The sequence below is a fragment of the Macaca nemestrina genome, chromosome 12 (assembly GCF_043159975.1).
Source record: "Macaca nemestrina isolate mMacNem1 chromosome 12, mMacNem.hap1, whole genome shotgun sequence".
Taxonomy (NCBI): domain Eukaryota; kingdom Metazoa; phylum Chordata; class Mammalia; order Primates; family Cercopithecidae; genus Macaca; species Macaca nemestrina.
Window position 1 is genome coordinate 101441133 of NC_092136.1, and position 18215 is coordinate 101459347.

The 18215-nt window shown below is 38.4% G+C and overlaps 1 protein-coding gene across 7 annotated transcripts in view; it reads right to left on the reverse strand.

Moving 5' to 3' along the window:
* LOC105466503 (transient receptor potential cation channel subfamily C member 6) overlaps nt 1-18215 on the reverse strand; it is a 256881-nt gene that overhangs the window by 11098 nt on the left and 227568 nt on the right. For all 7 annotated transcript variants that reach the window (XM_011715466.3, XM_011715464.3, XM_011715469.2 and 4 more), the window contains 5 exons: nt 15123-15356; nt 12225-12489; nt 10805-11000; nt 9858-10061; nt 7768-7842 (listed from right to left, as the gene is read on the reverse strand). In XM_011715466.3, coding sequence (XP_011713768.1) covers nt 7768-7842; nt 9858-10061; nt 10805-11000; nt 12225-12489; nt 15123-15356 — 974 coding nt within the window. The remainder of the gene's footprint in view (nt 1-7767; nt 7843-9857; nt 10062-10804; nt 11001-12224; nt 12490-15122; nt 15357-18215) is intronic.

Here is an 18215-nt window from a genome sequence, read left to right on the forward strand (position 1 = left end):
GTTTCTTTTGCTGTGCAGAAGATCTTTAGTTTAATTAGATCCCATTTGTCTATTTTGGCTTTTGATGCCATTGCTTTTGAAGTCTTTGCCCATGCATATTTTCCTGAATGGTATTGCCTAGGTTTTCTTCTAGAAATTTTATAGTTTTAGGTCTTACATTTAAGTCTTTAATCCATCTTGAGTTGATTTTTGTATAAGGTGCAAAGAAGGGGTCCAGTTTCAGTTTTCTGCATATGGCTAGCCAGTTTTCCCAACACCATTTATTAAATAGGCAATCCTTTCCCCATTGCTTGTTTTTGTCAGGTTTATCAAAGATCAGATGGTTGTAGATGTGTGGTGTTATTTCTGAGGCCTCTGTTCTGTTCCATTGGTCTATCTCTCTGTTTTGGTACCAGTACCATGCTGTTTTGGTTACTGTAGCCTTGTAGTATAGTTTGAAGTCAGATAGTGTGATGCCTCCAGCTTTGTTCTTTTTACTTAGGATTATCTTGGTTATGTGGACTCTTTTGGTTCCATTTGATGTTTAAAGTAGTTTTTTCCAATTTTGTCAAGAAAGTCAGTGGTAGCTTGATGGGGATAGCATTGAATTTGTAAAGTACTTGGGGCAGTATGGCCATTTTCATGATATTGATTCTTCGATCCATGAGCATGGAATGATTTTCCATGTGTTTATGTCCTATTTCGTTGATCAGTGGTTTGTAGTTGCCCTTGAAGAGGTCTTTCACATCCCTTGTAAGTTGGATTCCTAGGTATTTTATTCTCTTTGAAGCAACTGTGAATGGGAGTTCACTCATGATTTGGCTCTCTGTCTGTTATGGGTGTATAGGAATGCTTGTGATTTTTGCACATTGATTTTGTATCCTGAGACTTTGCTGAAGTTGCTTATCTGCTTAAGGAGATTTTGGGCTGAGACGATGGGGTTTTCTAAATACACAATCATATCATCTGCAAACAGAGATAATTTGACTTCCTCCTTTCCTAATTGAATACCCTTTATTTCTTTCTCCTGCCTGATTGCCCTGGCCAGAACTTCCAATACTGTGTTAAGTAGGAATGGTGAGAGAGGGCATCCTTGTCTTGTGCTGATTTTCAAAGGAAATGCTTCCAGTTTTTGCCCATTCAGTATGATATTAGCTGTGGGTTTGTCATAAATAGCTTATTATTTTGAGATACATCTCATCGATACCTAGTTAGTTTTTAGCATGAAGCACTATTGAATTTGAATTTTGTCAAAGACCTTTTCTGCATCTATTGAGATAATCATGTGGTTTTTGTCATTGGTTCTGTTTATGTGATGGATTACATTTATTGATTTGGGTATGTTGAACCAGCCTTGCATCTCAGGGTTGAAGCCGACTTGATCATGGTAGATAAGCTTTCTGATGTGCTGCTGGATTCGGTTTGCCAGCATTTTAATGAAGATTTTCACATCAATGTTCATCAGGGATATTGGCCTGAAATTTTCTTTTTCTGTTGTGTCTCTGCCAGTTTTTAGTAACAGGATGATGCTGACCTCATAAAATGAGTTAGGGAGCATTCCTTCTTTTTCTATTGTTTGGAATAGTTTCAGAAGGAATGGTACCAGCTCCTCTTTGTACCTCTAGTAGAATTTGGCTATGAATCCATCTGGTCCTGGACTTTTTTTAGTTGGTAGGCTATTAATTACTGTCTCAATTCTAGAACTTGTTATTGGTCTATTCAGGGATTCCACTTCTTCCTGGTTTAGTCTTGGGAGGGTGTATGTGTCCATAACTTATCTATTTCTTCTAGATTTTCTGTTTTATTTGTGTAGAGGTGTTTATATGCGTAGAGGTGTTTATAGTATTCTCTGATGATAGTTTGTATTTCTGTGAGATCAGTGGTGATATCCCCTATATCATTTTTTTTATTATATCTATTTGATTCTTCTCTCTTTTCTTCTGTATTAGTCTGGCTAGTAGTCTATCTATTTTGCTGATAATTTCAAAAAACCAGCTCCTGGATTCATTGATTTTTTTTGAAGCATTTTTAAACATCTCTATCTCCTTCAGTTCTGCTCTGATCTTAGTTGTTTTCTCTTGCTTCTCTAGTTCTTCTAATTTTTGATGTAGGATGTCAATTTTAGATCATTCCTGCATTCTCTTGTGGACATTTAGCGCTATAAATTTCCCTCTAAACACTGTTTGAAATGTGTCTCATAGATTCTGGTATGTTGTGTCTTTGTTCTCATTGGTTTCAAAGAGCATCTTTATTTCTGCCTTCATTTCATTTCTTACCCAGTAGTCATTCAGGAGCAGGTTGTTCAGTTTCCATGTAGTTGTGTGGTTGTTATGACTTCTGTTCTTTTCCATTTGCTGAGGAGTGTTTTACTTCCAATTATGTGGTCAATTTTAGAATAAGTGTGATGTGGTGCTGAGAAGAAGGTATATTCTGTTGATTTGGGGTGGACAGTTCTGTAGATGTCTATTAGGTCTGCTTGGTCCAGAGCTGAGTTCAAGTCCTGAATATCCTTGTTAATTTTCTGTCTTGTTCATCTGTCAAATATTGAGAGTGGGGTGTTAGAGTCTCTCACTATTATTTTATGGGAGTCGAAGTCTCTTTGTAGGTCTCTAAGAACTTTCTTTATGAATCTGGGTGCTCCTGTATTGGGTGCATATATATTTAGGATAGTTAGCTCTTCTTGTTGCATTGATCCCTTTACCATTATGTAGTGCCCTTCATTGTCTTTTGTTCTTCGTTAATTTAAAGTCTGTTTTATCAGAGATTAGGATTATAACTCCTGTTTTTTTGTGTATGTTTTTGTTTTTTGTTTTGTTTTGTTTTGTTTTTGCTTGGTAAATATTCCTCCATACCTTTATTTTAAGCATATGTGTGTCTCTGCATGTGAGATGGGTCTTGACTCTTCAGCCAATATGTCAGTCTATGTCTTTTAATTGGGGCATTTATCCTGTTTACACTTAAGGTTAATATTGTTATATGTGAACTTGATCCTGTCATTATACTAGCTGGTTACTGTGCCCATTAGTTGATGTAGTTTCTTCATGGTGTTGATGGTCTTTACAATTTGGCATGTTTTTGCGTGGCTGGTATCAGCTGTCCCTTTCCATATTTAGTGCTTCCTTAAGGAGCTCTTGTAAGGCAGGCCTGGTGGTGACAACATCTCTTAGCATTTGCTTGTCTGTAAAGGATTTTATTTCTCTTTCATTTGTGAAGCTTAGTTGGGATGTGAAATTCTGGGTTGAAAATTCTTTTCATTAAGAATGTTGAGGCCGGGCGCAGTGGCTCAAGCCTGTAATCCCAGCACTTTGGGAGGCCAAGATGGGTGGATCACGAGGTCAGGAGATAGAGACCATCCTGGCTAACACGGTGAAACCCCGTCTCTACTAAAAAATACAAAAAACTAGCCGGGCGAGGTGGTGGGCGCCTGTAGTCCCAGCTACTCGGGAGGCTGAGGCAGGAGAATGGCGTGAACCCAGGAGACAGAGCTTGCAGTGAGCTGAGATCCGGCCACTGCACTCCAGCCTGGGTGACAGAGCGAGACTCCGTCTCAAAAAAAAAAAAAAAAAAAGAATGTTGAATATTGGCCCCCACTCTCTTCTGGCTTGTAGGGTTTCTGCAGAGAGATCTGCTGTTAGTCTGATGGGCTTCCCTTTGTGGGTACCCTGACCTTTCTCTCTGGCTGTCCTTAACATTTTTTGCTTCATTTCAACCTTGGTGAATTTGACAGTTATGTGTCTTGGGGTTGCTCTTCACAAGGAATATCTTTGTGCTGTTCTCTGTATTTCCTGAATTTGAATGTTGGCCTGACTTACTGGATTGGGGAAGTTTTCCTGGATAATATCCTGAAGAGTGTTTTCCTATTTGGTTCCATTCTCCCTCTTCACTTTCAGGTACACTAATCTAACGTAGGCTTGGTCTTTCCACATAGTCCCATATTTCTTGGAGGCTTTGTTCATTCCTTTTCATTCTTTTTTCTCTAATCTTATTTCATTAAGTTGATCTTCGATCTCTGATATCCTTTCTTCTGCTTGTTCAATTTGGCTATTGATACTTGTGTATGCTTCACAAAGTTTTTGTGCTGTGTTTTTCAGCTCCGTCAGGTCATTCATGTTCTTCTTTAAACTGGTTATTCTAGTTAGCAATTTCTCTAACCTTTTTTCAAGGTTCTTAGCTTTTTTGCACTGGGTTAGAATATGTTCTTTTAGCTCAGAGAAGTTTGTTATTACCCACCTTCTGAAGCCTACTTCTGTCAGTTTGTCAAACTTATTCTCCGTCCAGTTTTGTTCCCTTGGTGCCGAGGAGTTGTGATCCTTTGGAGGCGAAGAGGCATTCTGGTTTTAGGAATTTTCAGCCTTTTTGCACTGGTTTCTCACCATCTTTGTGGATTTATCTACCTTTGGTCTTTGGTTTGTTAGTTTTCCTTCTAATAGGCCCCTCTGCTGCAGGTCTGCTGGAGTTTGCTGGAGGTCCACTCCAGACCGTGTTTGCCTGGGTATCACCAGCAGAGGCTGCAGAACAGCAAAGATTGCTGCCTGTTCTTTCCTCTGGAAGCTTTGTTCCAGAGGGGCACCTTCCAGGATACATGGGGGCCAGGGACCCACTTGAGGAGGCAGTCTGATCCTTAGCAGAGCTCAAACACTGTCCTGGGAGATCCGCTGCTCTCTTCAGAGCCGCCAGGCAGGGATGTTTATGTCTGCTGTAGCTGCGCCCACAGCCGCCCCTTCCCCCAGGTGCTCTGTCCCAGGGACACGAGGGTTTTATCTATAAGTCCCTGACTGGGGCTGCTGCCTTTCTTTCAGAGATGCCCTTCCCAGAGAGGAGAAATCTGGCAGTCTGGCCACGGTGGCCTTGCTGAGCTGCAGTGGGCTCTGCCTAGTTTGAACTTCCTGGCCAAACTGCCTACTCAAGCCTCAGCAATGGCGGATGCCCCTGCCACTACCAAACTTGAGTATCCCAGGTCGATCTCAGACTGCTGCTGTGCTGGCAATGATAATTTCAAGCCAGTGGTTCTTAGTTTGCTGTACTCCATGGGGGTGGGACCCGCCGAGCCAGACCACTTGTCTCCCTGGCATCAGCCCCCTTTTCCAGGGGAGTGAATGGTTCTGTCTCACTGGCATTCCAGGCACCACTGGGGTATGGAAAACAAACAAACAAACAAACTCCTGCAGTTAGTTCAGTGTCTGCCCAAGCAGCCGCCCAGTTTTGTGCTTGAAACCCAGGGCCCTGGTGGGGTAGGCACCAGAGGGAATCTCCTGGTCTGCAGGTTGTGAAGACCATGGGAAAAGCGCAGTATCTGGGCCGGAGTGCATGGTTCCTCAGGCTCAGTCCCTCATGGCTTCCCTTGGGAAGGGGAGAAAATTCCCCAAACCATTGTGCTGCCCAGGTGAGGTGGTGCCCCACCCTTCTTTGGCTCACCTTCTGTGGGCTGCACCCACCGTCCAACCAGCCCCTATGAGATGAACTGGGTACCTCAGTTAGAAATGCAGAAATCACCTGCCTTCAGCGTCGATCTCGCTGGGCGCTGCAGACCACAGCTGTTCCTATTCAGCCATCTTGCCAGAAATCCTGTTTTTGTTTCTTCCACTCACTGCTTCATTTATTTCATTTTTTTGCATTCTTTTTATAGGGCTTTTAGGCTTAGTATTCTTTCTCTGTCCTCACTGGATTAATATCACTACCAAATTCTGTGGTATACTTACTGTTCCCGCTCTCTAGTAATAGCAATAAAAATAATAAGTAGCTATTACATACCCACTATGTGCCAGGCCCTGTTGTCAGAACTTTACAGTATTAAGTAATTTAATATTCAAAAGAACATTTGGGTGTTGGTGTGATTACTGCCTACAACCTGTGAACAAGTAGAGTCTTAATGAGACAACATTCTAAGTAGAATACACACAGGCGTGCATTAGAATCATAGAAATTGCTCACAAAATATTTGAGCTTAATTCTGTGTTTCCTATGTATTCTCTTCATCATAACCATCATCATGAGAACAGGGGTGGTAGGCTTCTTCTGTAAAGAGCCAGATAATAAATATTTTAGGATTTGTGGGCCATATATGGTCTCTCTCACATATCCTTATTTTTTTCACAACTATTTAGAAATGTAATTTTTTAAAAAATCTCTAACTCTCAGTCTGAAAACAGGCTAAAGACTAAATGTGGTCTGAGGGCTAGGATTTGTTGACCCCCATACACTAGCCTCCTAACCACTAAACTATCCTTTCTAGAGTGAAATGACTTTGTAGCTCTGTTACATTCCTTATTTTCCATTTCTTAAATTTCCTTTATTGGCATCATTTTTAAACGCAATCTAGATTCACCTGGATAGGCAACCCAAACAAAACTTGTCTGAACAGCAAGAATGTGCCAATTTGCAATGACCCTAATCTGCTGACTCTCTTGGATGAGCAGGGACAATTTCCACTTGCCTTCTTGCTGTCTTGCTCTCAGCTCATGCAGCCCCATTGCTGTGACCGAGCCCCAGACTGTGGCAGGGCTCGCAGAATTCATGCACAGGTCTCTCACCCACATGTTACCTCCCATTGAAGCCCTTCTCACCTGTGATATTGTTCTTTGGAAGTTCTTCCCAATCTTACTAGGGCTAATGGCTTAGGGTTCCCCTTACCTAAAGCTCTCCTGTTTTCTGATATGTACTAGGTAATGGTTGACATGCTAGTGGAAGGGATGGTTAGAAAGGAAGCTGGGAGGTTGGATATCAGATAGGCCTTAACAGGATTCCTATGTTGTTGGGGGAAGTAACATAACCAGCTTAAAAAACACACAAAAAAATGGTCTCCCTCCTTGTCATTTGTATTCCATGGGATGGCCATGTATCACAGTTCTGGTCAATGAGCTATAACAACAGAAATCGTTGGGAGATTCTTCTGAAGGTGGTGGCAGATTTAGCTAGCATCCCCTACTTTTCCATTGCCCTTACTCCTACATGCCTGAAAAGTAGGTATAATAGCTAAAGGTAAAGCTGTCCTCTTGCATCTGACTATGACAAAAATCCAGAAGAATCACAGAAACTCATGCCTGGTAACAGCCCCATACTGCCTAAATCTGGAGAGTTAAATGAGGCGGGGAACAAACACGTGTCTTGTTTAAACCACCATGATGTGGATTTTATATTACTGTGCATAATTGAATGCAGGTCCTACCTGATATATTGCCCTTTTCCTGATTCATTCCTTTATCATTTCCTTTTAGCAACAAGCATTTATTGTACCCCTACTATGTACATGCCACAAAAAAGGAAACATGTCCTCATCGTTGAGGATTTTGCTACTCTCAGTTATGGAGCTGATAGATCTCTAGCGCACATTGTTCATTATACACAGTGTCAACCACAATAGCCATTAAGGTCCCACAGTGCCTTTTTCCATCACTTCTTGATTATTGACAAATTGGGAGGCACTGGGGACTATGCCTGCTCTTTACCTGAGCTGCAAAGAGTGAAGTTAATCATAACCTCCATCAGGTTCCTGACAGATTCATCTCTTAATATTCCCTTCTGTATATCACTAATCTTATATTCCATCACCATAAGTATATGTAAGTATTTGCTTAGTGTATGTCTTAAATATACATGCTATTCTTTTTTGCTTATGAAATATAGCTTACTTCTACCTCTCAATAACGGAATTGAGAACTGTTAAAATAGTTGAATTATTTAATGTGTCTGCTCTCTACTTCCTAAAATTGCTTCTGAACATCTGTCCCTTTCTTTGAAAAGATGAGCCCGATCATGTGCATGACTTCATATTTTCAAATATGAGCTTACCTGTTTTTTGTCAAGTGATAATTTTGAAAGGTCTTCATGACTTCCTAAAATCCCAAGTTTCTTTTCTTCATTTATCTTTTAAAGATAGATAGTAAAATGAGTATAACTGCATAACCAATTTCACTCTTCATTCTGTATTTTAAAAGCCATTTCGTCTAATTCCCCACAAGTTTTAATGAGAGAAACATATTCATACGGGGTTCTGCCCTTTGCAAGTGCTTGGACATTTCCTTTGGACTTTGAATTCCCTCAGGTTGCAGTTCTAACCAGACCTGTAAACCACTCATTTAATTACATAAAAAAAAGGAAAGGAAATTTTTGCCACTCAATCCACTGAATTCTACAAGTTATACTTCTGGAAGAATGTCATAGATGGTATTTTTCCCAAAAATTACTATATAAATTAATCATAACTACATTTAAAGAAAGCTTTAAAATTCTTTAAAGAAAGCTTTAAAATTCTCAGAGTAATTTTATATACTTATTTGAGTTGATCTTCAGGATGTAGATATAATTTTTTTCACATATTACAGTTGAGGAAACTAGAACTCAGAGAATGTGTTACATACTTGAGAACCCTAAATAGTAAATGGTAAACAGTGCAGGAATTACAACATTTTCCTTTTATTTAATGATAGAATCTTATTGCAAGGAAACTTATAATCATTTGGTCCAATTGCCCACGCAGTGTAAAAAGGAAAAATCTTCAATAAATTCCCACTGTCAGCCATCTGGAATTTATTGACTGCTTACAATGGTGGGAAGCTCACTACTTTGAAAGGCAGCCCACTCTTCTGTTGGGCAGATTTTCTCGTTAAAAGTTTGTTCTTATATCGAATTAAAATTTAACTATTTGAGGCCGGGCACAGTGGCTCACGCCTGTAATCCCAGCACTTTGGGAGGCTGAGGCGGGCGGATCATGAGGTCAAGAGATAAGAGACCATCCTGGCTAATACGGTGAAACCCCGTCTCTACTAAAAAATACAAAAAATTAACCAGGTGTGGTGGCAGGCACCTGTAGTCCCAGCTGCTGGGGAGGCTGAGGCAGGAGAATGGCGTGAACCATGACAGAGCAAGACTCCGTCTCAAAAAAAAAAAATTAACTATTTAAATTTTTTGCTCGTTGCTTTTCTTCCCATTTTTGAAAAACAAGTATACTTCCTAAAGATGGAAATGACAAAGATATTTTTAGTCAATTTCAATCTTCCTTTTTCAGAAGAAACAGCCAGCTCCTTCAGTTCTCCCTCATATGACACCGTATCCCTATGTGTCCCATTCTGGTCTTCCTCCTCTGGATGCACCTGGTATCTCAGTGTTCTTTCTGAGTATAGTGGTCTGTGCTCAGCAGAGATCTTTGCACAGCATAACCCCTCACCTTCCACCTCCAGTTAGACAAAATTCCACATGTTCTCTAAACATATCTGAACATGCTGTGATCGCCCTACTGCCTCATCTAAGCACTAAATCTTTTTATTCTTTTTAAAGATTGCATCGCCTTGTGGGATTATTGTTTTCAATCAATATCCTTAGCTCTTTCTTTCTTGAACTACTTATTGCCAAGTCTGGTCCCCTAAATTACATGTGAGCAACTGATTTCTGAACTTTAACATAGAAGTTATCTAAGAGTTAATCAAGCTGCCCCCCAGTCATAATGAGCTGCTGCTGATTTACCCGGCTCTATAAATTGAAGGAGAAGTGAGGGACATGTAGCCACAACAGCAAAAAAGCAGCCCAGAATAGCTCTTCTTTCAGTACTCGCTCCAGATAACATATTATTTTAGTTATATTTCATGAATTTTTCTTACATTCTTTTAAGTAGGAAATGTCCAGTGTGCTCATGTTGAACAGACACAAGCCAAAGGACTGTGCTGTGTGAAGTGACTGCATGTGGGAATGAATGGACAAGTCATCAGGAACCGATTCTCTTTAAAGGGATATGGCACATGTAACAAACCTGCACGTTGTGCACATGTACCCTAGAACATAAAGTATAATAATAGTTAAAAAAAAAAAAAAAAAGGGATGTGTCACAATGGTTACAGTAGTCTCAGCATTAAAGAATACAATTATACATTATCAAGCTAAGTTACCTTGTTCATCTCTGCATCTTCCTGGAAACCCTTTTTATGACCCTGGAACAGCTCAGAAATCCATTTTTTAAGCTTCAGTAAGAGATAAAACAGGGACTTTGGACTTGGCACCAGATTGAAAGGTACGGGAAGTGTTCTCCCCTCCTCAAAGTAGGAGAACCAGAGTTTGGCTCTTGCAAATTTCCACTCCACATCGGCGTCATCCTATACAAATACACATGACAGGTCAGCAAGGAAATGCATAAACAGAATTACTGGGATGCTTTTACCATTGTGTGGCTAGATGGAGGACAATGCCTATAAACACTCCCAGAGCCCAATGATCATTCCAAGATTTTTTCAAAACGTTAACATTCTATTCACACACTCTTTCTTAAATTTGTCTAAAATTTTGACAGTTGTACAAGACTGTGAATCTCCAAGTTCCCATGTGTTTATAAATACCTGATAGATATAAATGTATTTTCCTACGTTCTGAAAAACGCTATGAAAAATTATTCTTTTATCCCACAATATACCACTCATTTATTTGGGACACAGAGAAAGATTTCTGGAATAAAAATTTACACTATTAATCTCAACTTGAGAAAAGGTCAATTTTGAAAATCACTCAAAAAAGACTTGGAGAATAATAGTATTCATAAGTAGTAATTTTTTGAATAAAATATAAATTCATGCTGATATAGTATTTCTAAAGTTTTTTTATTAAATCGATATCAAATCAGCATTTCTGCTTCTTATGCCTTACTGCCCCATGACACCTTATTGATGTTGCATGTAGAAGCAAAGAGTTAAAATTTTCCAGATTACTGGTCAAACGAGTGTAAAAAACAGGGAATGAACAAAGGGGGAAGAGCAATCCATACTTTCATCCTCATTGCTGAGTTAGTCCCTGGAATAATTAAAACATGTAGGCACAAATGATAAAAATGTATTGAAGATTATACCTCAATTTCCTGGAATGAACTGTTGATCATGGCAATTAACATATTTAGCAAAACAATGACCATTGTAACATTATAGACTCCATAAAGAACGTAACCAATGTTTTCAATGAATTTGTGGTTATAGTTGATGACCACTGATTTCACTTCAGAAAGTCCAAATATAGCCCAGAACAGTGTCTTAAAACTCTCTTCAACTCTGGGGAAAAATAAAAGAAGAAAAGAAATAAAGTGTATAAGTAAATAACAATATTACCATAATAAAAGTGAGTTGATTTAGTGTCTTTGCAAATTACTATTTATTAAAAAAAAAAATCTTCACTTCTCGGAAGCTCACTTTTCTTTTCTGTAAAATGGTTACAATAGGATTGCTGCAAGGATGGGGTAATATTGTGCATATGAAGTACATAATCATAACTCAATAAACACATAAAAAGCACTCAATAAATGCTATTAACATAATTTCTAACCACAGATATGAACACTTAAATAATCCATAGCTTTGGCAATGGAATTGTTAAATGTACTACTTAAAAATAACATAATTTGTTAGAATCCTTTTAGTTTTCCTGCTGATCTATACTTCTACTCATATCCAATAAATAGATAATAATCATATACATCTTAATGGAAAATACAACAATATAAACAGACAATGTTACCAAAATCACTGACATGTCTTAGGTAGGAATTTCAATGCTGTAGGTCTAATTATTGACCAAAGCTAAGGCAATTTGCTTAACTTAGGTGGTTACATTTCCCTGACAAACTGTATTTCAGAGAAATATGGAAAACAGTAAGCTTATGTTTCAGTTGTTGCTTCTCATTGTAACACTGCAGACCTAATATTTAAATAATCTATTCCAAACACTCTTTATTTAAAAAAAAAAAAAAAGTGTCCATGGTGAACATAAGTCAAAACTCTTGTCACTATTGATAAGTCAGATCTACTCAGTAATAAGATCTGAGCAATTCAATTAGGAAAGCAGCTGTTTTCATAGTTAGTGTCCCCAGGAGTCCCCTGTAAGCAGGAGGGTAAGGGAGTTCAGAGCAACAGATCCTAGAGTGAGCAAGCAAGGGTTACACCCTGGCTGTTCCACATACAGCTATGGAATATTCAGCAAATTACTTAATTTTTGCGAATTTCAGTTTCCTCTTGGTGAAATAGAGATAATAAAGGGAGGCATGCAAGGTATTTACCTGGCTCTAAAAATGTTAGTTATTATTTAATATTAGAAAGGTTCCTACATATTAGAGTCCCTCTAACTCATTTTTAAAATCCCCTCATTTTGCAAAAGAGGAACTAGAGATGAAGTCTTTACCAAAACATTATTTATCCCATGGACTTACTTACATAAACACTGTTAAACTAATATTTATTTAATTTGCAGTAACTATCATCAGAACATCTGAGATCACATACGTTGTGAAGGCTTCATTTTGTTTTGCACCAATGTAGTAGGAGTAGAGATTGAACATTCCAATCATAAAGGCCACAAACACCATAATGAATATGACCATGAACTTGAAGATGTCTTTGACTGTTCTTCCAAGTGATATCTGCAGAGGTCCAAAGCTTTCATTTGCTGGCAAAATATAAGCTATCCTAGAGAAACTTAAAACTACAGCAATTGCATAAAGACCTTCAGATATTATTTGAGGATCAGAGGGGTCCCACTTGATCCTGGCTAGGAAAAAGCAAAGATAAAGGGTTGTGTGAGTTTCTTCAAATTGTTTATTTAGGTAACTTCTTTTTCTGCAAAAGAAATATAGTTACGTTAGAATCCAGTTTTTGAATGGAAGTCTCCTATCTTAAAGGGCTTCTTAAGTGTCTGCTATAGTTGAGCTTCTTAGTTTATTGAGAACATGACTCTCCTGGTTTGCTAGCAATTTCCCATAAGGGGATAGCATAATAGTTAAGAGTTCAGACTATAGACTCAGTATCTGTAAAAGTTCATGTATATATATGTATGCACATACACGTATATCAAAGAACTTACAAAACTACTTCTCTTAGTTTTGTTTCCCGATTTTTGAAAATGAGACAATGTCCCCTCTAACTCTCTTGTCTTTGTGAGAATTCAATAAGTCAGCATATGTTCCGTGTTTAGCAAGTGCCTGGCACTTAATAAATGGTAGTGTTTATTATTCAGTCTTAAACTATAATTACACTATAATTTTAGGCTTGTAGCATATTTGTAGTCATTTAAATTTATTAGGAGTAACTTTTATTGGACACTCAAGTCTCTTTTTACCATAAAATGTAGCAATTATTCACTTATGAATTTTTCTGGCATTATTACATCAGGTCATCAAAAATGCAATTAAGAAACCATTATGAAGAAAAACACAAAACAATGTGTAAGAAAGGGGAAAAACATAATTACAAATTTGAATTTGCTTATTTGTTGAGAAGTGGAATTAGGAAAGGATAACAAGAAACTAATAAAAGCAGTTTCCTTTTTTATAGTGCTTTGAATATAAGTATTATCTACAAATAGCTTTGAATTTTTTTAATTAAGTGCATTTTTAAAAATCTTTCATTAAAATAAACATTAATAATAATGGAGCCCTTATGTGATATTGCCAATAAACTCACAAGTGAATGTTAACTAATTTCTTATCAGAGGGTTTGAAATGAGTATTCAAAGGGAATATATTTTCCCCATCCAGGTTTCTACGAGGTGGTAGTCTCCTTAAGTAAATAACTGAACCAGTTTCCATCCCTTAGTCAGTTTCTTCTTGGAAAGCTGGAACGACTTATCTGATTGCTCAATTGGGATGAATAACTGGGCATAGCTGGCTCAGCATTGCCTTCTCTGTCTTGGGAATTCTCCTCTGGTCCTCCATGGAGCTGTCATCCTCTTTTAGTGGGGAGGACTGCCCTGGTCCATTGCTATCTAGAAATTGGAGGATATGTCTGCCTAATTCTGGGGTTCAGTATTACTGAACCCATTAGCTAATAGACTCAGACCTATGTCATCCACCCCGGATTTTATCAGTGTTAGAGGTGATGATCTGGCCTCCATATTAATGTCTTGTTTTATTTCTCAACTAATTCTAAGACTGGTTGGGAAGCAGTGGTGTTATTGACTGGGGAACCTCTCAGAGATCCCAACAATTCCTTTGTTTTCAAATACTTTTTATATATCTTAAATGCAAATGGCACTCAAATGTGAACTTTATTATATGTATTTATGGGGCACAACTTGATGTTTTCATATGTGTCCGTCTACACTGTGCAAAGATTAAATGAAGCTAATTAACATATTCATCACCTCACATACATATTCATCACCTCGCATACATTTTTGTGGTAAGAACATTTAAAATTTACTCTCTCAGGAATTTTCAAGTATACAGTACATGATGATTAACTCTAGCCACCATACTGTATATCTCCAGAACTTATTCACCCTAACCATGTACCCTTTGTAAACTTTGTACCTTTGACCAACATCTCCCCATTTTGTGCCCCTTAACCCAGCCCCTGACAACCACCATTACCTTCTATCTCTTTGAGTTTGACTTTTTTTAGATTCTACAAATAAGTAAGATCATATACCATTTGTCTTTCTGTGCCTGCCTTATTTCACTCAGCATAATGTCTTCCAAATTCATTCATGTTGTTACAAATAACAGGATTTTCTTCTTTTAAAAGGTAGAATAGATGTAAATGACGAGTTGATGGGTGCAGCACACCAACATGGCACAAGTATACATATGTAACAAACCTGCACGTTATGCACATGTACCCTACAACTTAAAGTATAATAATAATAAATTTTAAAAAAAAAAGGTAGAATAGTATTCCATTGCACATATATATATACACACACACACATATATGTGTGTATATCCGTATACATATATATACACATATGTATATATCCATATACATATATACACACGTATATATCCATATACATATATACACACATATATATGTATACAGAGAGAGAGATACAGATATCTAGCTAGCTAGATCAAATGTGAACTATTTTTAATTAAAAAAAAAAAAAGAGGGAAAAATAAATCCAGGACATAAGACATGTATTCTCAATGAAGTTTGGTAACTAGCCAATTGATCCAAGAGATAAAGGGAGATGGGTCTTGTGATTAAGAGAGTTTTCCAGGGAGTAGAAAAATCAAAGGAAGAAGCGGAAAGCATGCTTCCTCACATATAGATGCTCATTCTTCAGATACAGATGTTGGAAACGAACAATTTTATGAGAATTGGGCAGTAACCAAACTACTACTGACATCTGTTTTACAAGAAAATTCTACATTTTTAATTATATTGACTCTACTGTAAACTCACCCAAATTGTAGTATTTCACATTGTCTCCCAATGTTACTTTCGTCAAGTCCTTCAAAGTGTCATTTGCGTCAATGATGCTCTGGGCTTTGGAAGCATGCCAAAATGCCATGAATCTCGCAATGAATGATGCTGCAAAAATTGCTAACATACCAAAATCAAGCATATTCCACAACTCAAACAAATATTCCTTGGGGCCTTGAGTCCAAATTTCTTTACATTCAGCCCATATCATGCCTGTGTCAGAAAGGGGTTAAAATATCAATTCAATTGCATTCAGTCTTAGCTGTTCTTTAAAACAAAATATGTTTGAAAGGTCTCAGCCTGACATTACAAAACCCTTCAAAATTTGGCCCCAGCCTGCCGTCCCACCATAATTCCCATATCCTCACAAATATCATAGTCCAGAAATATCAGTGCATACCTGAAAGCAATTTGACAAAGTTCATTGAACACCTTAAAATAACAAATGTCCTGCTGATCAATTAATTCCACACATAAAAATATATTTAAAAGATGATTATTGTAGGATACTTTATAATAACCCAAACACACCCACACACTCAATAGAAGTAAAATGGAAGTGGGACTTCCACAGATGGAGTATTATGAAGCCATTTAATGTGATATTTTATTAATTACCATGGGACAGTGACCATGAGAATGTGCCTCAGTGACATCCAACTATAGGAATTTGATTGGTCACAGGCCTCACCTACTGTCTTCTGAAAACCATTGCCATTTTTGTCCAAGGCCATGTCTCCCCCAGACTGATCTCAGCCAATTACTGAGGTTACCTCTTCTTGGGAGACATGGGACTCTTCTGATGGCTGACTTTGGCTCAAGGATTTCATGACAGTCTTGCCAAGCTTTCCTTAGACTGTGTAAAGATCTAGGATGCTTCTACTCAACCTTCCTGCCTTCTCTCTGTCCCTTGGGGTTTGACTTATATCCCTGCCTGAGAGCCTTTGAGACCTTTCTCAGCTTTCTCACCATTTCCTCTCACAAGAAATGTTCCTTAATAAAATTTCCATTTCCCTTAATAAACCGGTTGAACATTTCATCTTTGTGCCTGCTTCTTGGAGGACCTGGACTAACATACATTGCAAAAACCTTTATGTTGTAATGCTAAGTAAAAATGTTTCAAATGTTATGTTATGATGTATGGTTTATATTTAAAACCAGCACAGTGAAAGCCTAGATGGGATGACACGAACTTATTAATAGTAGTTGCCTTTTTCTGGTGGAATTATTAATAGTACTGCCTACTTCTTCAAAATTTTAGTGTAGTATTTAGGAACACTGGATTTGAGGAATTTAGGTACACAGGCTACCATGGATTTGAGAATTTGTTCTTCCATTTGTCAGTTTATGAAGTCTTTGATAAGGTATTTAAACTATCTAAAACTCAGGTTGTAAAATGGAAATGATATTGGTTCATTCCTGCTTCACTGGATTGTTATGAGCCTTAAACAAAATAGTTCATGTGAAATACACAGCTCAGTGTCTGGCACTTGGAAAAAATTATGACTAACGTTTACTGAGTGCTTACTATTTAAAATTTTCCACGATTGGCACATGTATGTTTTTCTTAATTTGAAGAATCCCGCTTTTTTAATTAAAAAGAAGTTGCTTTATCCCTATTAAGATACTCTACTCTGACATCCTGTCTCCTTCTGCAGCCATCTGGAGAAATACAACCCAAACTCCAACAACGGATCAAAACTTGTCTCCATCAAGAAGTCCTTCACAGCCTCGAGTTGAAATTAATCTTTTACTCTCAGCAACCACCTGCCTCAAATTCTCACACTGGTCCTAAATGTCAATCACAGAACCTGCTATACGAATAGCTGCAGAGCCCTGTGGGGATTAAGGAAACAGCCCATCTCTAATCTCCAAGAGCACATCATGTGCCTTTTCTTAAAGCCAGTATTCAATGCAACATAGAAGACACGGATTTAAGAGAAGACTTCATTACTTATTTTGAGTTGTTTCAAGTTAAGAGGGGACTAGGATTGATTTAATATAAAATCTGGGGGATCAAATTTGTGACAGGAAATACGGCAGTTTTTTCCCCCCATTGTGGTCACCAGGTTCCTGTCAGCCTCACTAGGAGATGAGGATGGTGCAGAGTAACAAGCTTGGGGACTAAAGGGACATTTGAACTCATGCAGCCTAGTTTTCAAAACTTCCCTTCCTCTTGTTCCTCCCACTTCTCCATCTTCTTTTCTCTTTCTCTAAGAAGTAGAATTCGTGGCACAAATGATGTCTTCCTGAAGCTTAAAAACTAAAACAAGTAAGTGAGCTATTCTGCTCAAAGGAAAAGTTCCTGTCTCATTTGTCCTGAGGACCCCTGAGAGCTGCCAAGGAGAGTTTGAAATCCCGCATCAAGTCCAAGCTCACGGCAAGCAGGAGACTTCACAGGGATCAAGCCTCTGCTCATACAGATCTTGCGATAAGGTGCTTCGCTAATTCTGAAGGCTGCTCATCCCACTGTTGAATTTTCAGAATATTCCTTCAACGTGGATGCAGTGGTTCTATTTTTGCCCTCTAGAGAGGTAGCAAATGAGTCAGCTCCCTCTGCCTTCAAATTTATTTTTACAAAAAAAACAACCAAAAAACCTACCTGTGTGCTCATTAAATCTGTTTTTCTCTAGCAGAGGCAGGTTAAACATGAAACTGAAGCTTCAAGATGTCTTTACGTGCCCAGGCTTCTTCTAAGTCCTCCCTTTGTCTTCTTTTTCTCTAAACGGGGCCCTCTGAATAAACAAGCCTCAGATTCCACTGGGTCTTACCCCATGCCTCACCCTCTAGGGTAAGCTTCCCCAGCGCCTCAAGTGCTGTTCTGAGAATGACTCACTCTCCAGACTGCTGTTGTGCTTGAAATGCTCCTTAGTTTGCCAACTGGCTGCACGGGGCACCCGGGGCCTGCAGATGTGGTCTGGCCATTGGGTAATTACTGCCCTCAACTGCCATCCTCTCCTTCTGTTGAAGAGTCAGCCCAGGACTGCATCTGCTTTCTCAGCAGCTCAGACTGACCATTAAGTGACAAGTGCTCCTAAGGCCCTTTTCACAAGTGTCTTCAAGCATGTCCGC